We start from the raw sequence: 19,874 nt of genomic DNA, 5'->3' as shown, positions 1-19,874 counted from the left end.
ATTCCTTGCAATGGAAGTGAAAAGGCTACATGCACAAAGGAATGTACTAATAGATGTGGAGTTTTTTCCGATCGATCAGGGCTGCCTGTGTGGGCAGCGAAATTTGTATTTAGAAAAGGGTTATTTTGGTTAAAAGGGGAAACCTAATGAAAATAAAGACTGTGATTTTGATGTCTTTTTAATTCAATTCTCTTTCTTTCTTTCTTTCTTGTTGTTGAAGTGTATGCCCCTCTTAAATAATAATAAAAAAAAACAGAACAAGACAAGACTTTTGGGGGGCCCTGATCTGACTTGAGGTTGAGGGGATATTGGCACTTCCATCTGCCTCTTTTTTTTTTTTGCCTCCACAGATAGCTGATATGCACCTTTAATCAGTACCCCACAGCTGGATTCCATTTCTATCATAATTAGTTAAAGACCTTTGGTGTTAAATTAACTGAATGAACTTGGATGCCCTCGTTAGTTGTTTCTCTAGCTGTCAGCAGATGGTGATATTCCTTTATTTAACTATGTATGAATGAATGATTTGATAAAAGGAACAAAGAATCATAGAATCACAAAACTGTAAAGTTGGAAGGGACCCCGAGCCCAATGCCCTGCAACATCAATCCTGATTCTGCAACTAGTTCTTTTAAGCATAATAAGTGGGGTCGAGAGGAGTGATTTTAGCTTTGTTGCGCCATGTGGGGTGAAATGAGAGGGGGTGTTACTTGATCAGGCCAGACTTACCATTAGACAAAGTGAAAAAGATGCTGTACTCAGGCAGTGGGTGCTGACGTGAGGCAGCAGTGGCATTCCTCTTTCCTACCTATTCCCTTCTACTTATTCCCTTCTACTAGAGATCAGAGACTTGCATGCTACACAGCCTATCATGCACTCTTTGAAGCAGCCAGCCATTCCCAGGCACAGCGGAGGGTGTTATTCCATTGCCAGTGCCGAAGGAAGATTCCAGTCAGCCTCTGCTCATGGAATTAACGGGTGGCATCTTGCCCTTTGCCATGGGCAGCAAGATTTCTTGGGCCGGTCCTGAGCCTAAGCTGTACTGAAACTCTGCCAACTCTGGAAACATGGAGATCTATATACTTGCCCAAACTTAAGAGATCTACACCATTGGCAAATTGGTTCTATGTTGCCTCGTGATGCTGTTTGTGCATTTGTGATTTGTTTTCCTTTATATTTTTTGTATTGATTGTTTTTAACTGTATTTTACTGTTTTACACCACCCTGGGAAAATAGTTGATTGGATGGCATATACATGCCATAAACAAACAAACAAACAAACAAACAAACAAACAAATACATGTAAGCAAGCTGATTATTATTACCGGTATTATTATTATTATTATTATTATTATTATTATTATTATTATTATTATTATTTAGATTTGGCTAGGGTTTGAGAAGAGGAGTGATCAATCAACAATCAATTCATTTCTACTATTATGAAGTAGTTCATATTCCACTGTGGGCAAAATATGGACTTGCCTGAATACCTGATCCCTCAGTCACTATGATTTTCCACACACAGTTCAAGCTGTTACCATAAGGTTCGGGATAGCCTGGAGACAATATAGTACCCCTCCGTTCAGTGAAATTTCGACTGCACGGCACTGAAAATAGAATTAGAGATAACGACAAAGGTAAAGTCATGCTCAGGGAACAGCAAAGTAACACTAACAATAGAAACAAGACCTCGTTTCAACCAAAGCAAGACACACTTTCACATTCAAAGGAAGTATCTCTAAATATATGAATGCACAGAAATATGCACATTCAATAAAAAAAATTCTCTAATAGTGACCATGGCTGCCAAACCATGGAAATGATATTTTAAATCCAGGTGACTTTACTCCAGAATTTCTTCCTTTTTCTTATTCCAGTCCAATTTCCCCACAAAACAAGCAATGCATTATGAGACCGGAGTAGGAAAAAGCACCACAGAGGAATGGGAAGGGTGTAGAGAATGGGGCAGGAAAACAGCCACAGAGTCTTCAGAGTAAGAGAGGTAGCCAGACAAAAAGAGAGAGAAACAAAACAAAACCCTTCTTTGAAACTGGCAGAGAAATAGGGTCTGTGCCACAGAAGAGAGGTAGGTTTGAATCTACGCTGCAGGACGGACTATGGTTGCTTGCCGGGTCTGCCCATGCAACATTGATATATTAATTTTAATTATACTTATATTGGATATGAAGCAGAGAGAGGATGAATGCTTCTTAACATCCAGATTAAAGAGAATTTCAATAAAAATAAAGATGAAACTCCATGGTGTTGGAATTAGTTATGTCCAAGGTGGAAACCAGAACTTTCTTCTGCCCCGTGACAATATACTAGGAGCTGAATGTACTCAAGTAAAATTATATTAGGCATTATGATTCAAATCACTATGATCTTATTTTATTCTCTCGAAAGTCACACTGTCCCTGTCAGAATTATTAATAATTGCAACGCACAAGTCTTGAGAGAGAGAAAAAAACGGGAAAAAATATGCTTAATACATGCAAAAGAATCCAAAACAGTAAACACAATTCCATTAGCGAGTTTCACTGACAAAACACAGTGTTAAGTGCATTGTTTGGATGAATTTTTTTTGGATCTTGTTACTAAAATATGACATTGTAACAACAGACTTCTAATTGTGTCAGTTATAAATCTGCTATAAAGGATGTTTCATTGGGGGGGGGATCAATTAATTAACAAAAGGGTGATTTCTAGACACTGACATTATGCTCCATATTATACTTATGATTTTAGAAGGCAGTCACACTGATAATAAATATTCAGCAAAACATGCGTCAACCTTGTTAATCTAATAGGTTATTATGTGAAACACTATACTGCCTACCAACCAGCTGGTACTCAATTACTTTTGAAATGACAAATTGCTCTTTTAAATTGGACACGACCAGTATTAATCAATGGAGAGAGAATTTAAGTGTTAAATACTACTTGATGAAACAAGTAAGTGTTCTTGAATTCTGATTTAGAAACGGACGACCTAAATATAATAATGCCTTACCCACACAGCTTGGCACTGTGTCGTTCCACTGAGCTAAAGCATTGGGCACAGACTGGCAGCGGATGGCTTTGGAGCCTTGCAGAAGATAGCCGGGACTACATTCAAAGCGAACCACGGAACCGGCTGAGAATTCAGAGCCAATCCTCCTACCGTATCTTGGCTCTGGCACGGAGCTGCATTGTGTATCACTGGTTCTTGGAACAGCTGCATGGACAGGAAGAAAGTAGTCTGAGAAACATCACCTAGAAACTACAGATAGTTTAGTTTGCATTAACAGAGGCTTCCTTAAAGAAACCGAAATATGATTTGTTGGCTAAAAGCATCATTATACCGATCAGGTTGAATTCCTTGAGTCACTTGTTCCACAACAGTCACACCAAAATTCAGCCAAGCCACTCTTTAATTTTGACACCTAACCTTTAAATAGATGAGTACGACAGACCAAGTCCACAAGAAACACACCTTTTGGGTGGAATGTAGTGTGACTGATTTGATTCAGACTGCTTTGGAGAAGAAATATTCTTTATTTCAGCTAAAAGAAGCTGGCAGAAAAATAAACTGCTGGATAAACAAACAGGTATTGAACTTCAGCTTTTGTATGGCTGCATTCTGTGTAGAACACCATTTGCTGCTAAGTGCTAAGTATGGGTTTTTGGACTCCACACACTTCACAACTGGGCTCAAACTACACGATTGCAATAATGCCATGCTTATGCTTCCACCACAGGCCCTGGCAATATGGTTGACCTTTAATGCCTAGAGTGGCTACATCCCAGCTCCTCACTATTTGGTAGCAAAATATAATATACAGAATAATAGGCCTTCTCCCATTCAGTTGCTTTTTAGCAGTAGAAGCCCTGTAGAAGTCCCACACAAGTCCAAACTGGATGTGTTGATGTGCAGCGTAAATTAATAATGCAGAGTCTTCTTCAGTAAAAGCATAAAAGCTTTACTGAGTTAAAATAAACTTGTTTGCAAATAACAGCATAATGAACAGAAGATTAAATTAGCTTCAGAGCATACACAGAGTTTCCATTGAGCACAGCATTCAAAGAGCACAGGCTCCACCTCACACAGACACACTGCAGGTACTGAGTCACAGACACAGAGTGAGACACTGAGTCTGCCTGCAAGCAGATACAATACTTATGCAGAGAATGAGTCATCCTCAAGATAAGTCACAGTGACTCAGCATGCTAAATAATTCTGCAGCTTTTCAGCATTTCACAACATTTCTAGACTCCTTTACTGCTTCTGCTCTCAAATACCTTTGTCACATGACATGTATCCCTTATTTTTCTTAATATCTGTCTATCAACATAGCAAATGGATGATACTAAAGCTCATCCTCTTAGTCAAGTGTTGCCTATGCCCATTACTGCACAGGATAACAGGTGGAATACCTAGGAAGTACTAGCAATGCCACAAAGCTCCAATCCTTATGTTTCCATGTATATTTTGAAGAAGAAGCAATGATTATCAAACTGCTTCTTAAAGAAGCACTGTAAAACATATGACCCTCCAAATGCTGTTAGATTTCAAATCCCATGAACCCTATCCATCATAACCAATGATGAGAAATGTAGTCCAGCAAATACAGATTTGCCCGATTTAAACGGGGAACCCATTTGAAACAGACTATTGAGACACCTACAAAACTTCTTTGAATGATGACGAATACATTTTTAAAAATACAAATACAATGGTACCTCGGTTTACAACCACAATTTGTTCCGAAAGTCTTGTTCATAAACTGAAGCATACTTAAACTGAAGCAAACTTTCCCATTGAAAGCAATGGAAAGTGGATTAATCCATTCCAGAAGATGGAAAACACCCCCTAAAGCAGCAATTTAACACGCTTTTTACTGTCTACCAAGACCGTTGATACATAAAATGAAGGCAATAATCAATGTACTGTACTATAAAATATTTAAGACAGTATTGTAGATGAAAAAAAATACTGTAACATTTATTTTCCTTACCTAATTTGGGGGCTGGGCTCGGGACACAGCCACGGAAGCACTCCGATGCCTTTGCAGAGGCCCAGAGCGCCTTTCGGGAAGCCCGGAGAAACTTCGACTGCGGGACGCCGCATCGCAGAAAAGCAAACTGCGCGAAGAGAAAGGAGCCTTTCCCCGACGCAAGTGCCCTGCGCTGTGGCCGCGTCTCATTCAAGGCGGCTGAGAACAGTGCGGGAAACCCAGGGGGTGGTGGGGTCCCTTCGGAAGCTCTTACCTTGCATGTAGAAAAGGGCTCCCAGCAGCAGCAGCAGCAGCAGCCCCTGCATGACACAGCCTCTCCCCTGCTTGGTGAGCGGCGAGAAGTTGAGTTCTCCTGAGTCGTTTCGCTGCACGGTGGTGACGTTCGCTGCTCTCCGTCCCTCTCTATCTCTGCGGTGCCGGCCAGGCGACCTTCCTCCTCCTCAGAGCGGCCGCCGCCGCCACCAGGCACCACGACTGGCCGGGTGGCTCGCGGTGCGTCGGGCTCTGGTTGGAGCGGCGGCGGCTGCTTCTCTTGACCCCGCACTGACATCTCCCTCCACCCCGCAGGAGCGTGACAGTGAAGGCCCAGCCTCACGGAGGGGTTGTGAGACTGGGCCTTTGCCGTCGCACTCCTGCGGGGTGGAGAGAGATGTCGGTGCAGGGTCGAGAGAAGCAGCAGCAACGACGAATGCCCAGCCTCGCTTCTCTCGTCCCCTCCGCTGTGTCATGCAGGGGCTGCGGGAGCTGCAGCAGGGGTCTCCACCATGAAGCGGCTCGGGGGCGTCCGCCCGCCTCCTCTTCCGCAGTTGCTGTTGCTGCCGCTGCTGGGAGCCCTTTTGCCGCTGCTGCTGGGAGGTAAGAGCTTCCGAAGGGAACCCCCCCCACCCCGGGTTTCCTGCGCTGTTCTCTGCTGCCTTGAAGAGACGTGGCTGCAGCGCAGGGCACTTGCGTCGGGAAAAGGCTCCTTTCTATGCGGTGTCCCGCAGCCGAAGTTGCTCCAGGCTACCCGAAAGCGCTCCGGGCCTCTGCAAAGGCATCAGGTGTTCGTGAACCGAGGTTCCACTGTACTAATACAAAACAGTTTTCATTGCTTTATTGCTTGTTGTTTGCTGCCCTGGGCTCCTTTGGGGGGAAGGGCAGAATATAAATTTAATAAATACAGTGGTACCTTGGTTTGCAAGCACTTTGGATTAAAACCATTTTGGATTACAACCACGTCAAACCCAGAAGTGTGTGTCCCTTTTTTTGGATTACAACCCATTTTTTTTGGAGGCCCCATTGGTGAAAGCGCGCCTTGGGTTACAACCTGTTTTGGTTTACAACCGGACCTCCGGAACAGATTATGGTTGTAAACCAAGGCACTATACAACAAATGAACAAACAAACAAACTGCATTTGTGCAAAGGCCCTGAAATGGTGGGATGTGAGTTCCTTCTCACTAGAGTAAACCATATAGGCTTTGCAAGGGCTAATGTCTTGGGCTAGCACTGGATGTTTCAGAGAGCTATAGGAAATAAGCCAGCATGGCATAATTATGGAAATGAGAGCAAATGGCTCCCTTTAAAACCCAATTGTACTGAAAAATGTGAGGCTAGTTAACATTATAAAATGTCAACACAGTTTTTTGAGGAATTTTTTTGTAGAGGTTCCGCTCATTCATGTAACAGCTAATCATCCTGCTTTTTGTGAAGTATGAAATGTAAAGAAATGTGAGTCATCACAAAAAGGAAGGCAGATTATTGGAGACAAAAAGAAATCTGTTGAGAAAATGGCATTAATTTTTTTTGGCGGGGGGAGCCCTATTATACCAAAGCTTGAAATCTAATATTTCACTAGCTGTGATCAGAATATACAATGAGGCTAGCTATGGGCGTCCTCTCCCTCCTAATCCTCAGTCTAATTCTAAACCATAATGTTGACAAGTTAGTCTTCTTAGATGGTATCAGAGAGAAATTGCATTTTCTGTAGTAATTATTATTCATCCTTTAGTGCTATGAAACAAAATAGAAATCAGCCTAGTGGAAAAGCAAACGCGTAATAGGGTCAATCTGGAATACTGGGTGATAAATAAAATGATTGACTTTGCAGGCCAGATTAGAGTGTTCATTCAGGAATGGGGATGCTGCTCTCAGAGGTATCTTAACATTAGCAGGCAGGCAGTCCTGGGAAATCTGTTCCTATATTTCACAAGAAGATTGAAAATCCCCAAATATGTGGTAGCATATTTACTAAATCTAATTAAATGCCACAAGCCACATGGCCCTGGCTAAAGCTTTAGCAGCTAGGGATCCTAATGCATTCATCTTCCAAAAATGGAAACTTGACTAGCTGCAAGGTTCTCCAGAGATAAATAAAGCAGGCTTACTTACTTGATTCGTTCCAAGATGCTGAGAATAGCATTTCTTATTCTCAAATGCCACTAGACAGAGTAATCCTATATCCTAATGCCAGTGATGAATAAACATAAACACCCCTCCCTCCCTCCCCAAACTAGCAAACAATACCCTATATGTGCCTAATCTAATCTCTGAACACAATCATGATGACAAATAACACACCCTGTGAATTAAAGGAAAATAGCTAAGATTGCAAAACATGGCATGAATCAATTAGAAAAGCACTTAAAAACATGCTGCATTTCCCATGACTATTTCACACACACACACACACACACACACACACACACACACACGGTGGTACTGAGACCATACATATGTCATGACCCCATGTGGAGGTGGTGTAGAGGAGGTGATCAGATGCTGAGGAGGAATGGAAAGAATTCAGAGACCTGTAGCTTGAGAACCCAGAAGAGGGGTCCAGAGCAAGATGGGGAAAATGAAATGAAGACCCCCAAGTAGTGACTGATGCTGGGAAGGGGTACAGATGGCCTGGAGGATGGATATATGGATCCTGGGGAGGGGTGAAGCAGGTTGTCAAAAGAATGCCCTGTCCCTACAACACTGGACAAGCATAACCTCCTGCTTCCAGAGCCTGCTCCTGCCAGTGAGGAGCCTTCCCTTCTGGAGGGTAAGTGATGCTGAGACAACCCTGACTGCATCTCCACGGACACATAGACACCAGCACAGACAAACCTCCAAGAGCCAGCCCACTTGATGGAATCCACCTTTGCTTGCCTAGTCTCAGGCAAGCTATTGCCACACCAACAACTGTAGCCACCCTGCTCTTCTAAAGAAGGTGTGGGTGTTACTTGTTTGATTGGTCTTAGCCATGCATTCTGCCTCCTATGTAACCTGTATTTACCTTGTGTACCCATCGGATTTAAGCATGAAAGTCTTGGGCAGCACTGGAGCTGGGAGTTTGAGTTCTTCCTCTGGCAGTGAGGGCCAAGGCAATGAAGTCCACAAAATACAAGAAGGTTAAAAAAGAAAAAGAAAGACCAATACCTTGATAGACAAAATGGAAGCCCCTGGCAGATGCTCCACTCTTGGCACTAAACCTCAAGAGAATCTGATTGGATGTGGCTAAGGGCAAAGTCTCTCCTGCAAGTTAAAATGAACAGAGATAAATCATGAACAAAATAACTAGAGACAGAAGCCTATGTTCTATACCACGGGTGTCAAACACAAGGCCCGGGGGCCTAATCCGGCCCGCCAGACCTCGTCATGTGGCCCGCGTAGCCGCCGCCAACAATAGCCACTGACAGTAGTTCTGGAGCCTGTGATTGGCCGAGGGTCAAAACCGGGGGCGGGGCTGCAGGCGGAGGCCGGGGCGCTGGAGCCGCGCTGACGGCCTTGGCCAGGGAATTTCAATTTCGAATGAGGCTGAGGGAGGCGGTGGCACAGCAGCCAGACGGAGAAGTGAGATGCAGGAGGAGGAGGAGGAGGAAGCCCGCCGAGGAGGTAGGAAAGCCCTACAGGCGCCGCCGGCAAAGTTGGTGCTGGGACGGAGCAGCGCTGGATTTTTTATTTGACGGGCTTTGCTGTTGTCTCCGAGAGCGAGTGAGGCGGCACTGGGGAGCCGCCGCCCGCCGCTTCCCTTTCTCTCCTCGGCTGCATCCGGGAGGTGGGCGCGCGAGCGGGCAAAAGGGACGCGGAGTGAGCCTGAGGGGGAAGTAGGTGAAGCGCAACAGTCGCTCTCTTGATGGAGCCGGGTTTCTCTTCCCTCTTCCCCCGTTTTCTCCTCATAGACACTCGGGAGGGTGCCTGGCTTTTGCTCTGCCCCCCACCCCCGAGCCGCCCTTTGGCTTCTCAGTTCCGGCGGAGCTGCTCCCCGGGGGGCAGCCGGGAGGGAGGCGACGGCGACGGCACGGGTTCCTGCTCTTCCCGTTCTGCCGCCGCCTCCTCTCAGCCCCTCGTGATGTAGGGCTCCAGATGGAGTCGCCTCGCGGTTTGAGTAGGTGGGAGGGGAATTTTTTTTTGGGGGGGGGAGGTTTTCAAGCCTCCTCTGCCTGCAGTCCCGGTAGGGAGAGGCGGCGGCGAAGACGACAACAGCGCGGGTGGGGGGGAAGAGCAGCTCTGATGCGAAGATGCACATCCACTGGGGCTGCCGCCGCCTTCCTCCTCGGGAAATCCGCTGCCCTCCCTCAGCGCGAGGGGAAGGGACTCTGGCGCTGAGGAGGGAGGATGCAAAAGCAAAGCAGGGAGTTGGCGCTGCACCGCATGTTCCTGCCCCTCTCCAAAGCATGGGGCGGGTTGCAGCGTAGTGGGGTTTGGGTGTGCGCAGGGCGGGAGAGGGAAGCCCTCTTTCCATCTGCAGGTTTTTTATCCCAGCAGTGGCTTTCTCCTTCCTGCCGAAGGTTTAGTTGAGCCCCCCCCCCCCTGGAAGCCGTCGATCCCCACCTTTTGTTCAAATTTCCCTCGTTTACATCCCCTCCCACATGCGCGCCACGACGCAGGAATGTGATCCGCGTGGGGGCGGGAATGAGCTTACATTATTACAAAAAACAGTAATAATTGAATGCAATGACAATAATTTATGATAATAAAGAGTGGACACATAGTCCTACAGACACAACCGGCCCTTTGAGGGTGACCAAACTGCTGATGCGGCCCCCAATGAATTTGAGTTTGATACCCCTGTTCTATACACATAAACATGAAACATTTACATTTGAGATGGGTTGTTTTTATGTGCTATTTTATTGGTAGACGTAATACAAAAAACAACTCACTTTTGCTGAAACTAAGTACCGCTTTTCATAAATAAACTACAGAATGTTCAAAAACACTTTTTTTTAATTACATTTTTTAACAGCTTGGAGAAAACATCCACCTGCTTATTTGCAGTGCTTCCTTCTTACTTACAATGACTTACCTTGGGCTTAGCCCTGAGTTTTGCAACAAAATGTTGGCGATGTGGAAAGTTCATTTTCACTGTTCCAGTTAGTTGCATATGCCAGCGTTTCTCAACCGCTGTTCCGCGGCACACTAGTGTGCCGCGAGACGCTGGCTGGTGTGCCGTGACGTGCGACGACGAGAAGGGTGATTTGCATTGTCACGTGCCTGGCGGCCGCCAATGAACAACACTGACCCGCCGGAAAGCAATATTTCTCCTCCTCTTTCCCAAAGCTCAGTGCAAACGAGCCTGGCGGCCGCCAATACACAGCACTGACCTGACGGAAAGCAATATTTGGCAAGTGTTTCTTACAGTCATAATTATAATATAGGGCGGCACAGAGTTAAATTTTTTAACTTTTTTAATGGTGGTGTGCCTCGTGATTTTTTTCACGGAACAAGTGTGCCGTGGCCCCAAAAAGGTTGAGAAGCACTGGCATATGCCTTCCTCCTCAATATTCCACTCTCTCTCCTGCTTAGATTTCTGTCCCCCTCCCACTGCCTCCAACAGTCAGGAAGCATTCCATACCCATTTAGTATACTTAGGAAAGGTTGTTATCCCCCTAAATATGTTTTATACTGGAAAACCTTGAGGTTCCTCCATGCCTGTTCATATATCTCTCATATGTGAATGTTTCTGTTCTTGGAACGTAAGTTCTGGCATTCACCTCTGAACTTCAGAAAAAGAGAGAATGATTACGCACATCTATTTTTTTTTTTTTAAGTAGCTACCTACTGGATTCCTGATTAAGTGGAATGAGATATGTAACTAATGCAAGAAGCTTTGTCCTCACTCCGAACTTATTTTATTTGCTCTGATTACATCATAGTTAAATTCAATCTATATGGTTATCAGGTCACCAACTTCGCAGTATAATGTCACACTGATCTACTAAAGAAAAATAATAACTAGAGACAGGAACGGCAGCAATGTCTAGGGGAAACAATGACTCTAAAGACAAATGAAAAATGGGAATATTTTCACAAAGTGTTTCTTAGGAAATATATTTTTACCTGAGTGAGATCCAGAAAGTGAACTCAGAAGTCTAGCCTGTGGATATTCTCCATCAAATAATTCTACTACATCGTTTAGAGCTGTTTGGAAATAGGCAAATTGTCCAAACACAACTGGAGAAAAATATAATAAATTAAGTGCATATTAAATGTAAAACATTACAAATTAGCTTAAGTTTCTTGAGTTCTTTGGGGATAAAAGGAAGATTGTTTGCTGTGCTCCATCTATGCAACTTGTTGTTTGTACATTATTGATTCTCATTGTGAGTACCAATAATTCCACAATCTTCCATGCACTGACATTTGGAAAGTATTGTTAGTGAGGCAATATTCTAAAAATCTTTTGGTGCACAGAAGTATCCTGACATAGTGATTACATTGTGGAAAACCTGGCTGTTGGGATAATGGAAATCTCCATATAACTAGAATAAGATCTATGAATATGAAAATATAAATGCAAAGAAGTTACATTTTCTGTTGTATCCACTTATTCAGTTGGAAGCCAGCAGAATAATTCTGGGAAGGTACTAAAAGCGTTGCAGGAATTTGCCTGAAGACCAGCTCTGGTATCGCACTTGCCTGCACTGTGCCTGGAGTTGTGGTTTGACTTTAATTTGAAAGAAAGGGAGAGGTGGCAGAGAGATACATTTTAATATGCCCAAGGCTCTTGCTGGGGAGAGGTAATGACATGGAGTATATGTAAAAGAGTATCCCAAGGCAAGGGTCAGACCTTCATTCCAGCCAGTGGATCCAAGCATAGAAGGTCTCTGCAGATTTGATTACTGCAATGACAACGCTTCTCCTGTCGGAAAAAATACATGTCTGGGGAGTATAGCATAGGCATTGCTGCCTTCTAGGCAACAAGACTGAATGCCTGGGTTGTAATTTCTGGGAAAGGCAAGTTGCCATTCAAGATTTTCACCATCTCTGAATGAGGGGGCAGGGGGGGGGGAGTGTAGCTGGTATGTCAAATGTATTACTTTCCTTCTGTTCACAGTCGTTGCACACCTATAGGAATGTTTCCAAAATCAATTACACCTGGAATCTGGGCAGTGAAGCCAATCTGGCACTCCTGTGCTATATTTGCACCACACCACCTCCCCACTTTCTCTTATTGGTAAACAGCCATGATTTGCCAGTAAGGTACCATCCCAGAACAGCCCATGCTTGGTCTGTTCCTTGCATACTCCAAACTGAGTTGGTTCAAAGAGGGCAGATTATGCATGCCTGGGATTCACACCAGAACCTTGAGAGAACAGAATGGATCCCTTTTGTTCTCCCAACAAAACAATGTAGAGAGGAATAGCCTGCTTCCGCTCATTACTATACGCCAAGCAGATGCAAAAGACCCACATGCCCAAAGACTGGTGTTTATGTAGTCTTTATGATAGTACACTTATGTTAATCAAAAGACCAAGTAGCCTTCATGTGCACCCAACAGCAAAAGCCAAAGGCAAAATTGAACTTGTTCTACCCTGTGTCATGGTTTTTCTTTGCTATAAATTAGGTTTCAAAATACAGTGGTACCTCAGAAGCTGAACGGAATCCATTCCAGAAGTCTGTTCGACTTCCAAAACTTTCGGAAACCAAGGTACGGCTTCCGATTGGCTGCAGAAAGCTGCAGAAGCCCCATCGGACGTTCAGGTTCCAAAGAACGTTCCCCAACAGGAACACAACAGGGAGACAAAACATTCGAATCACAAAGGCGTTTGGGATCCAAGGTACAACTGTATTGGCACTGCCTTTTCTATTACTATAAAGGTTCATACTGTTTCATTGTAACATAATGGTAAAAATATTCATTTCCTTTTAGAAATAATAAATACTAAATCTTCATTTAGTAGAAATATTACTTCTAATGGTTATCTCCTTATTAACTATTAAAATATTAGGTTTCTCAGCAAATTTACTGAGATTTTAAACTATTGTGGATGGGGAAATGTCAGAGAATTCAGCAGCAGCACTATGACACAAAGAAATTACATGTCTATTTGACCACAAGGTGAGTGGGGGAAAGCACTTTGTAACTCATACTTTAATGTCATAAATATGTCTCCTGTATAAAACTCAAATAGGCTTTTATTGTAATTGCCATCTCAGGACCCTAATAATTCTGAATGCTCAGTGATTTCTTATTTTAATGCTCCAATGCTCCAGTCTTTTATCCATCTCTCGTTTGTAACCTCTATAGCAGGCAGGAAAGGAAAACACAGTAACAAAGTGTAGTGTTATCTGTTGGGAACTTTACTATAATGTTGTAGATATATTATCTCATACTTTATTCCTGGTCTAAAGTCACCAAAAATCCACCCTCAGTCAAAGAGTAATGCAATGCTTCCCATTATGCACAGTGGAGTTAGCTGAATAAGACAATGAATCACTGAAATGTGTTATCTGATCAAATTTAATTAATTCCCTCATTGACAAAACTGAATTTACCTACTGTGAAATTGTATCTCCTCAGTATCAAGGGAAAAGAGAATTCCGTTTTGGTTTTGGTTTTTTACATTGCAACGAAATTGATTACTTCTTTTTGTTAGTTTGGCCACCCACCCCCCACCCCCCCCAGAACATATCTATAAAGGAGGGATTTTATTTATGTCAAGCACATACACACACACATCAGTTAAAATAAACATTTCTCATGGATATAGAACTTATAGGAACAATTTATTAGCCCAATTCAGTGGTGTCAAGCACAAATGAGTTGGAGGGCAAATTCCCACCCAAGTGTAGACATCTGAGGCAAAGCCAATAATTTTCCACTGAAAAATGTTAGTTCTACTTGAACTCAACACCAAACCATCAATTCCACCATAAATTGGGGAAGCTGAAATACAGTTCTTATGGCTGTGGCAATATGTCTATCCTTAAGCATTTGTAGCTTGAACACAACAGCAAAGAGTGAATTAGTGGCTCTCTAGCACAGAAAATGGAACGTGTATGAAGAATAGTAGGTTAGCTGTGAGTCACACTGGAACACTCTAAAGTGACCTGATGAGGCCCACAAATCTTATGTTTGACACCACATGACACAGAGGTCAAACTAGCTGAGACTAAAAAAAGTCTGCCTAGATTAAGGGCCCATCCAAACTTCTGTTTGACCCTTGATTTCAAGTGATTTCAAGTGATGGGTCTGAGCGGGGGGGAGGGGTTGGGGGGGAGGTGCTCTGCTGCTTTCCCTTTGAAAACCCATTGTTTACTACTGGTTTGGGGAAAAACATTGGTCTGCTGAAAACCTGGCTTCTTTATTTTATTTTTAACAGTATTTACTGTTTTGGTGTTTGCCACCCTGGGCTTCTTTGGGAAGAAGGATCATTTAGAAATTTAACAAATAACAACAACAGTAGCAGCAGCAGCAGCAAGAAGAAGAAAAAGATTTTTAAAAATCCAATTAACTAAAGTATCCTTTCATTCTATAGCATGCTATGTTTAGTGGACAGTTTATTTTAGAAATACTGTAGATCCCATCCACCCCAATCTGGGCCAAATGTATGTCATAGGTTTCTACGGTGTTTCCACAAGTTGTGGTCCCAGTCACAACACCAAGACTACTCCGGGTGCCGTGTCTATAGCAAGTGTGCGCTGGATAAAGTCAATCGGACAACCATCTGGGATAAAATTGGCCACAGTTTTATTGATTCCAGACGTAGGTGGATTTCGGCTCAGACATTGGGTGCATATCTGCCTCAGCCTCCTGCTGGAGGGCTGAGATATTTCAGGGTCGTGCCAGGGATTATGACCTCTACAAGACGCCCATCTAGTGTGAAGGCCACCCTCTATGGCCCATATGCCCCACCCTTGGCTTCTTGACAGAGACTTCCAACGAGACCATTTTAACGTGGCATGCTGAATATGCTGCAGACCATGCAGAGGGGGGCTGGTGTAGTTGGCTTATATTGTCATTGGCAAACCGGAGTGGGAACTTCTGACTCACAGTCCACCAGTGAGGCTTTGGCAGGCAATCCTGCCCTACAATGCAGCCAGCCGGGGGTGGATGCTGACATACAGCTGACTTGCACAATCTGGCTGCCTGGGGATGGTGCAGGACCACGAGGGGCCACTACTGCCACCCACCCAGAATGGGGGAAATCAGCCATTATACAGACATCACCTCTTATTTGTATTTCATTTTGTGTGTGTTAATTTTTTTTGGGGGGGGGAGTACATGGATCAGGGTCCAAAAGCAATTCTTGGCATTCAAAGAGCTTGGGTACACCCAGCGCAATTTTTTTGACTTTTTTTGATTTCAGTCGTAGACAAGTCCTCCCCAAATCCCATATCGAAAATGCATCCAGGTTACTAGATGGTGGTAGTGGAAAACTGTTTGAATGAAAGGAGACAATACTCCCTTTGGCAGGTAGAACTGGAGACTCAGATCTTTGGATTATGCCATATGTTTTAATAAAAGAAACCCTACTACATTGTTGCTGTTGTCTCTAATACTGTGTATGAGCAAAAATTAATGAATTGTTATTCCCATATAAAAACTGATGTACTCAATTATAGTTCATTATATGTTCTGATTATTGGTATCTTCTGTGGTTAACTCTACTCTGTTGATTGCCCTGGAAACTGTAGAGCCTTAAAACTATTCTTGCGAAATAGAATAAAAATAATAATCTTGATAAATATTCAGGAGCTATATACAATGCTTAACTGTGTTCATTCATGAGAAACCAAATACAGTACTTTGGGTTTAGTTCAGCAACTTGTACACCGAGAACAAAATCAGAATGAAAGAATTAGTGAATGTTACATGTCAGAATAAAACTTACCAAATTCCTTAGGCACAGTAATTGAATATTGACAAGTCTGCCCAACGGTGTAGTTTTGAGGGTAATTTGGTGATAAAACTACTCCATCTGAACCAATATACTGGCCCCCACAGGGAGCTGGAAAAAAGAAAATGTGAAAACATTAAACCGAGGGAAAGTGCTATTGAACTCATCACATTTAATGTGCTGGCAGTGCATGTTTGCTCAGAAGTTAAGTCCCACTGTGTGCAAAAACCCTGTGTGGGAAACCCACAAGCAAGGTTCAAGCACGAGAACACTCTTCCCTCCTATGATTTCCAGCATTCCAGGCATTCCAAAGCATTGCTGCCTCTGAATGTGGAAGCAAAGCACAGCCATCACAGCTAGTAGCCTTCAGTAGCCTTATGCTGTTAGAACCACCAAACTTTGGGAATTAGGAAGGCACTGATGCTTGTGTGGCATCAATAAAGACATACCTGTTCACTCAGGTGTTTTTAGCCACTACTACAAGTTTTAGCCACTACTACAAGTTCTTTAGCATCTTTTGTTTTTAAAAAAGACAATGTTTTAGTTGCATGTCTCAACAGAATGTTTTATTATTCTGTTTATTGTGTGTGTGTATATATATATCAGTGGCGTAGGAAGCGGCAATCATGACGCGCACCCGGGGGCGGGGCGTCACTACATAGTGCACATGTGCAGCTTTGCTACGTACGACGCATGCGTCAATGTGTGTGTGTGTGTGTGTGTGTGTGTGTGTGTGTGTGTGTGTATTCCTGTGAAGTGTTCTGGTATTCTCTGACTGAAAAATGGTTTCCAAATTATTTAAATAAATAAATAAAATTTTGCTAAGATATATAGGATACCGTAATTTTAATGGCAAAACAGAGATATTAATGTCCATGACGGATCATGTGCTCTGTGGGTTTTGCTGACATCCCTCCACATGATTATGTATGCTGGGATTTGTGACAATAATAAATAAATAAAAATCACACTTTTTTTTTACATCGGGTAAATAATTCTTCAGTGCTGGCATTGGAGTTCCAGTACTTTGACATATCCATCCCCTGTCACCTACAAACACTGACAATTTCAGAACGGCCAAACAGAACAAAAATGTTTCAGCTCAGGGTGAAGAATAAGGGATTGTGCTGAAGGTTTTGCAGCAGTGGTGGATTTTTCAGAGGGATTTGAAGTTGGAGAAGCAGAAAAGGGAAGCTGCAACATGGGCGGGACATCTTTGTCTGTGTTGTCTGTTCCAACAGTCAGGTAATTGCCGGAGGGCTGTCTGCTGCGTCTGCCTGAGGGAGAGACGTAGCTTTGCTTCTATTTCTCTAAGTGAGTTAGTTTGTTTCTTGTTTTAAGTTTGTGATTCCTTTTATGAGAACTGCTTTTACTTTATTATATTTTGTAACACTTTGTTAAACCTGTTTGCTTAACTATTCTTATTAATAAATAGTCAAAAAGGATTTCTGTTAAGTTTGTTCTTTCCTGAGCCGCATTGTCAATCTGGTTCCTACGCTGCTTGGTTACCGACCAGATCTGTGTTAAAGTAATAAGTCGTGATTTGCTGGTAAAGGGAAATCGCTGGTGGCAGCTACCGTTGGTTCTGATTCTCCAGTTAGCCCAACCAGTCATAGCTTAGTTGTCCAAAAGCAGGGGTGCCAGCCCAACTCTGGAGGGGGGTGGGTGGCACCGGGTAAAGGACAGACGAAAGGTGACTGGGGGCTAACATGACATGGTATACCAGCCAGGCAACAAGAGCAGAACACTTTAAATTAGCACATACAATTGAATAAGTTACTCCTAATACTGAAGCATCCAATGAAACTTGGGGCCATAGACTGATGGAAAAATGCTTTGCACTTCTCATTCGAACAGTGGCATGTCACTAAGTCGAGTTAAGAGAGAAGAGTTCCTTTATAGTTCATACAACTCCAAATATTCCTGAGGAAACTGACATGGAAAGATCACTGGCTGAGAATGCTTAAGCTGTTTTTAGAATGTCTTAAAACACGTTTTGTTTTCTTAATGTATATGACTTTTGTGTCTAGTGCCCTGGACTCCTTCAAAGCTAAAGCTAAAGGACCCCTGACAGTTAAGTCCAGTCGCAAATGACTCTGGGGTTGCGGCGCTCATCTTGCTTTACTGGCTGAGGGAGCCGACGTTTGTCTGTAGACAGCTTCTGGGTCATGTGGCCAGCATGACTAAGCCGCTTCTGCCGAAACCAGAGAAGCACACGGAAATGCCATTTACCTTCCCGCCGGAGCGGTGCCTATTTATCTACTTGCACTTTGACGTGCTTTCAAACTGCTAGGTGGGCAGGAGGGACTGAGCAATGGGAGCTCACCCTGTCGCCGAACCACCGACCTTCTGATCAGCAAGCCCTAGGCTCAGTAGTTTAGACCACAGTGCCACACGCATCCCTTGGACCCCTTTAGGAGAGAATGTAAATAGAATCATAATCATCTTGTGTAGTACTAGCTAGAAGTAGCAGCGACAGGAGGAAAAGGCAGGGAATCAACTGATTGTTTTCATAATGGATGTATGCAACGAATGAGGTCCCATGAAGCTGTGTTAGAAAGCCCATTACACTCCATAGAGAGTAGTGGGGGTTGCGGACGAGCTCAAAAGAAATCTGGGAGGGGGTGGGCTGTAGTTAGGATGAGTCATGGGGCGTGTCGCAGTTTTGATTGACAGCAGTCTTTTACTTAACACACAGTTGCTTTTGTTTTTAGCTCACTCTCGGCAAGCCTTCGAATCTCCCACCCGCCCGCCGCTGTTCCTTTAGGCTTTAGTCGACACTGCTTGCCCGTTCGTGGGGGTCGCCTGTATTCAGGGGCCCAGTAGGAATTTTGCCACTTGGCTGATTGGCTGTTGCCATTTGGTTTTTGCCTACTGCCAAGCAACTTGTCACAACTTGTTAGGTTGGCCGTTAGGCTTTGGTTAAAAATTGGTATAGGAGGGGCATGGCATAAAAATGCCTACCCCCTCCCCTTAACTTGCTCCTTATAGAAGTATTCCGTTAAAGGAATCCTGGGGCTCAGGGACTCTAGTCCATTCATCCTGCCATAGGCAAGGATGGTGCGGCCATTACAGAGCTGAGCCTTGGGGAACATTCCTTGGGAGAGGAGAGTGCCTCTGAACAGTACCTCCAATCCATTGGGGTGTTTACTTGACTTACCTACCATTAGGTAAGTCAGAGCTGGTCCTGACCCAAAAGGGGATCAGATGGAGATGTTCCTAACCCAAATGGGTCAGATGGAATTGGTCCTGCCCAACCCAGGCAGATGGAATGGTCCTGACCCAACGTGGGTCAGATGGAAATGGTCCTGTCCCTTAGAGTGGACAGATGGATTAACCAAAGGCTAAGCCAACACTCAGAATTAAAATGTATTTTGAATAAAGTTGTGGTCAAAATAATGCCAAAAACCCAAACCTAAAATATCGTGTCAGTTGTGAGTTATTTTTGGGATTTCTGGGAGCTTCGTCACGCAACTGGTATTATTAAACTGATTTATAATTGATTTAATAAATCAGGAATGAATACTGAAGAAGCCAACATGGCAGAGGATACCAAGCAGATTGTGAACTTCTCAAAAAGCATAGGTGTCTGGGCAACAGAATGGCAGATTAGATTCAATGTATATGTCTACTTTAAATGCAAAGTGATGTACTTGAAATAGATATATGCAAGTTGATGGGGTCTAAATTGGCTGTCACTACTCAAGGAAAAGATCTCGAGGTCACGGTGGAAAGCTTATTGAAAACATCAGCTCACTTTGCTGTGACAGTGAAAAGGAAAT

General features: G+C 43.6%; 1 protein-coding gene across 1 annotated transcript in view; it reads right to left on the bottom strand.

Annotated features, from left to right (window-relative positions):
- CSMD1 (CUB and Sushi multiple domains 1) overlaps positions 1-19,874 on the bottom strand; it is a 915,553-nt gene that overhangs the window by 135,072 nt on the left and 760,607 nt on the right. The window contains exons 31-35 of the mRNA XM_035109950.2: positions 16,087-16,203; positions 11,309-11,422; positions 8,405-8,500; positions 3,017-3,220; positions 1,486-1,610 (exon numbers count right to left, since the gene is read on the bottom strand). Coding sequence (XP_034965841.2) covers positions 1,486-1,610; positions 3,017-3,220; positions 8,405-8,500; positions 11,309-11,422; positions 16,087-16,203 — 656 coding nt within the window. The remainder of the gene's footprint in view (positions 1-1,485; positions 1,611-3,016; positions 3,221-8,404; positions 8,501-11,308; positions 11,423-16,086; positions 16,204-19,874) is intronic.

The sequence above is a fragment of the Zootoca vivipara genome, chromosome 3 (assembly GCF_963506605.1).
Source record: "Zootoca vivipara chromosome 3, rZooViv1.1, whole genome shotgun sequence".
NCBI lineage: Eukaryota > Metazoa > Chordata > Lepidosauria > Squamata > Lacertidae > Zootoca > Zootoca vivipara.
Note: the sequence above shows the minus strand (reverse complement) of the source record. Positions and strands in the feature narration are given on the sequence as shown.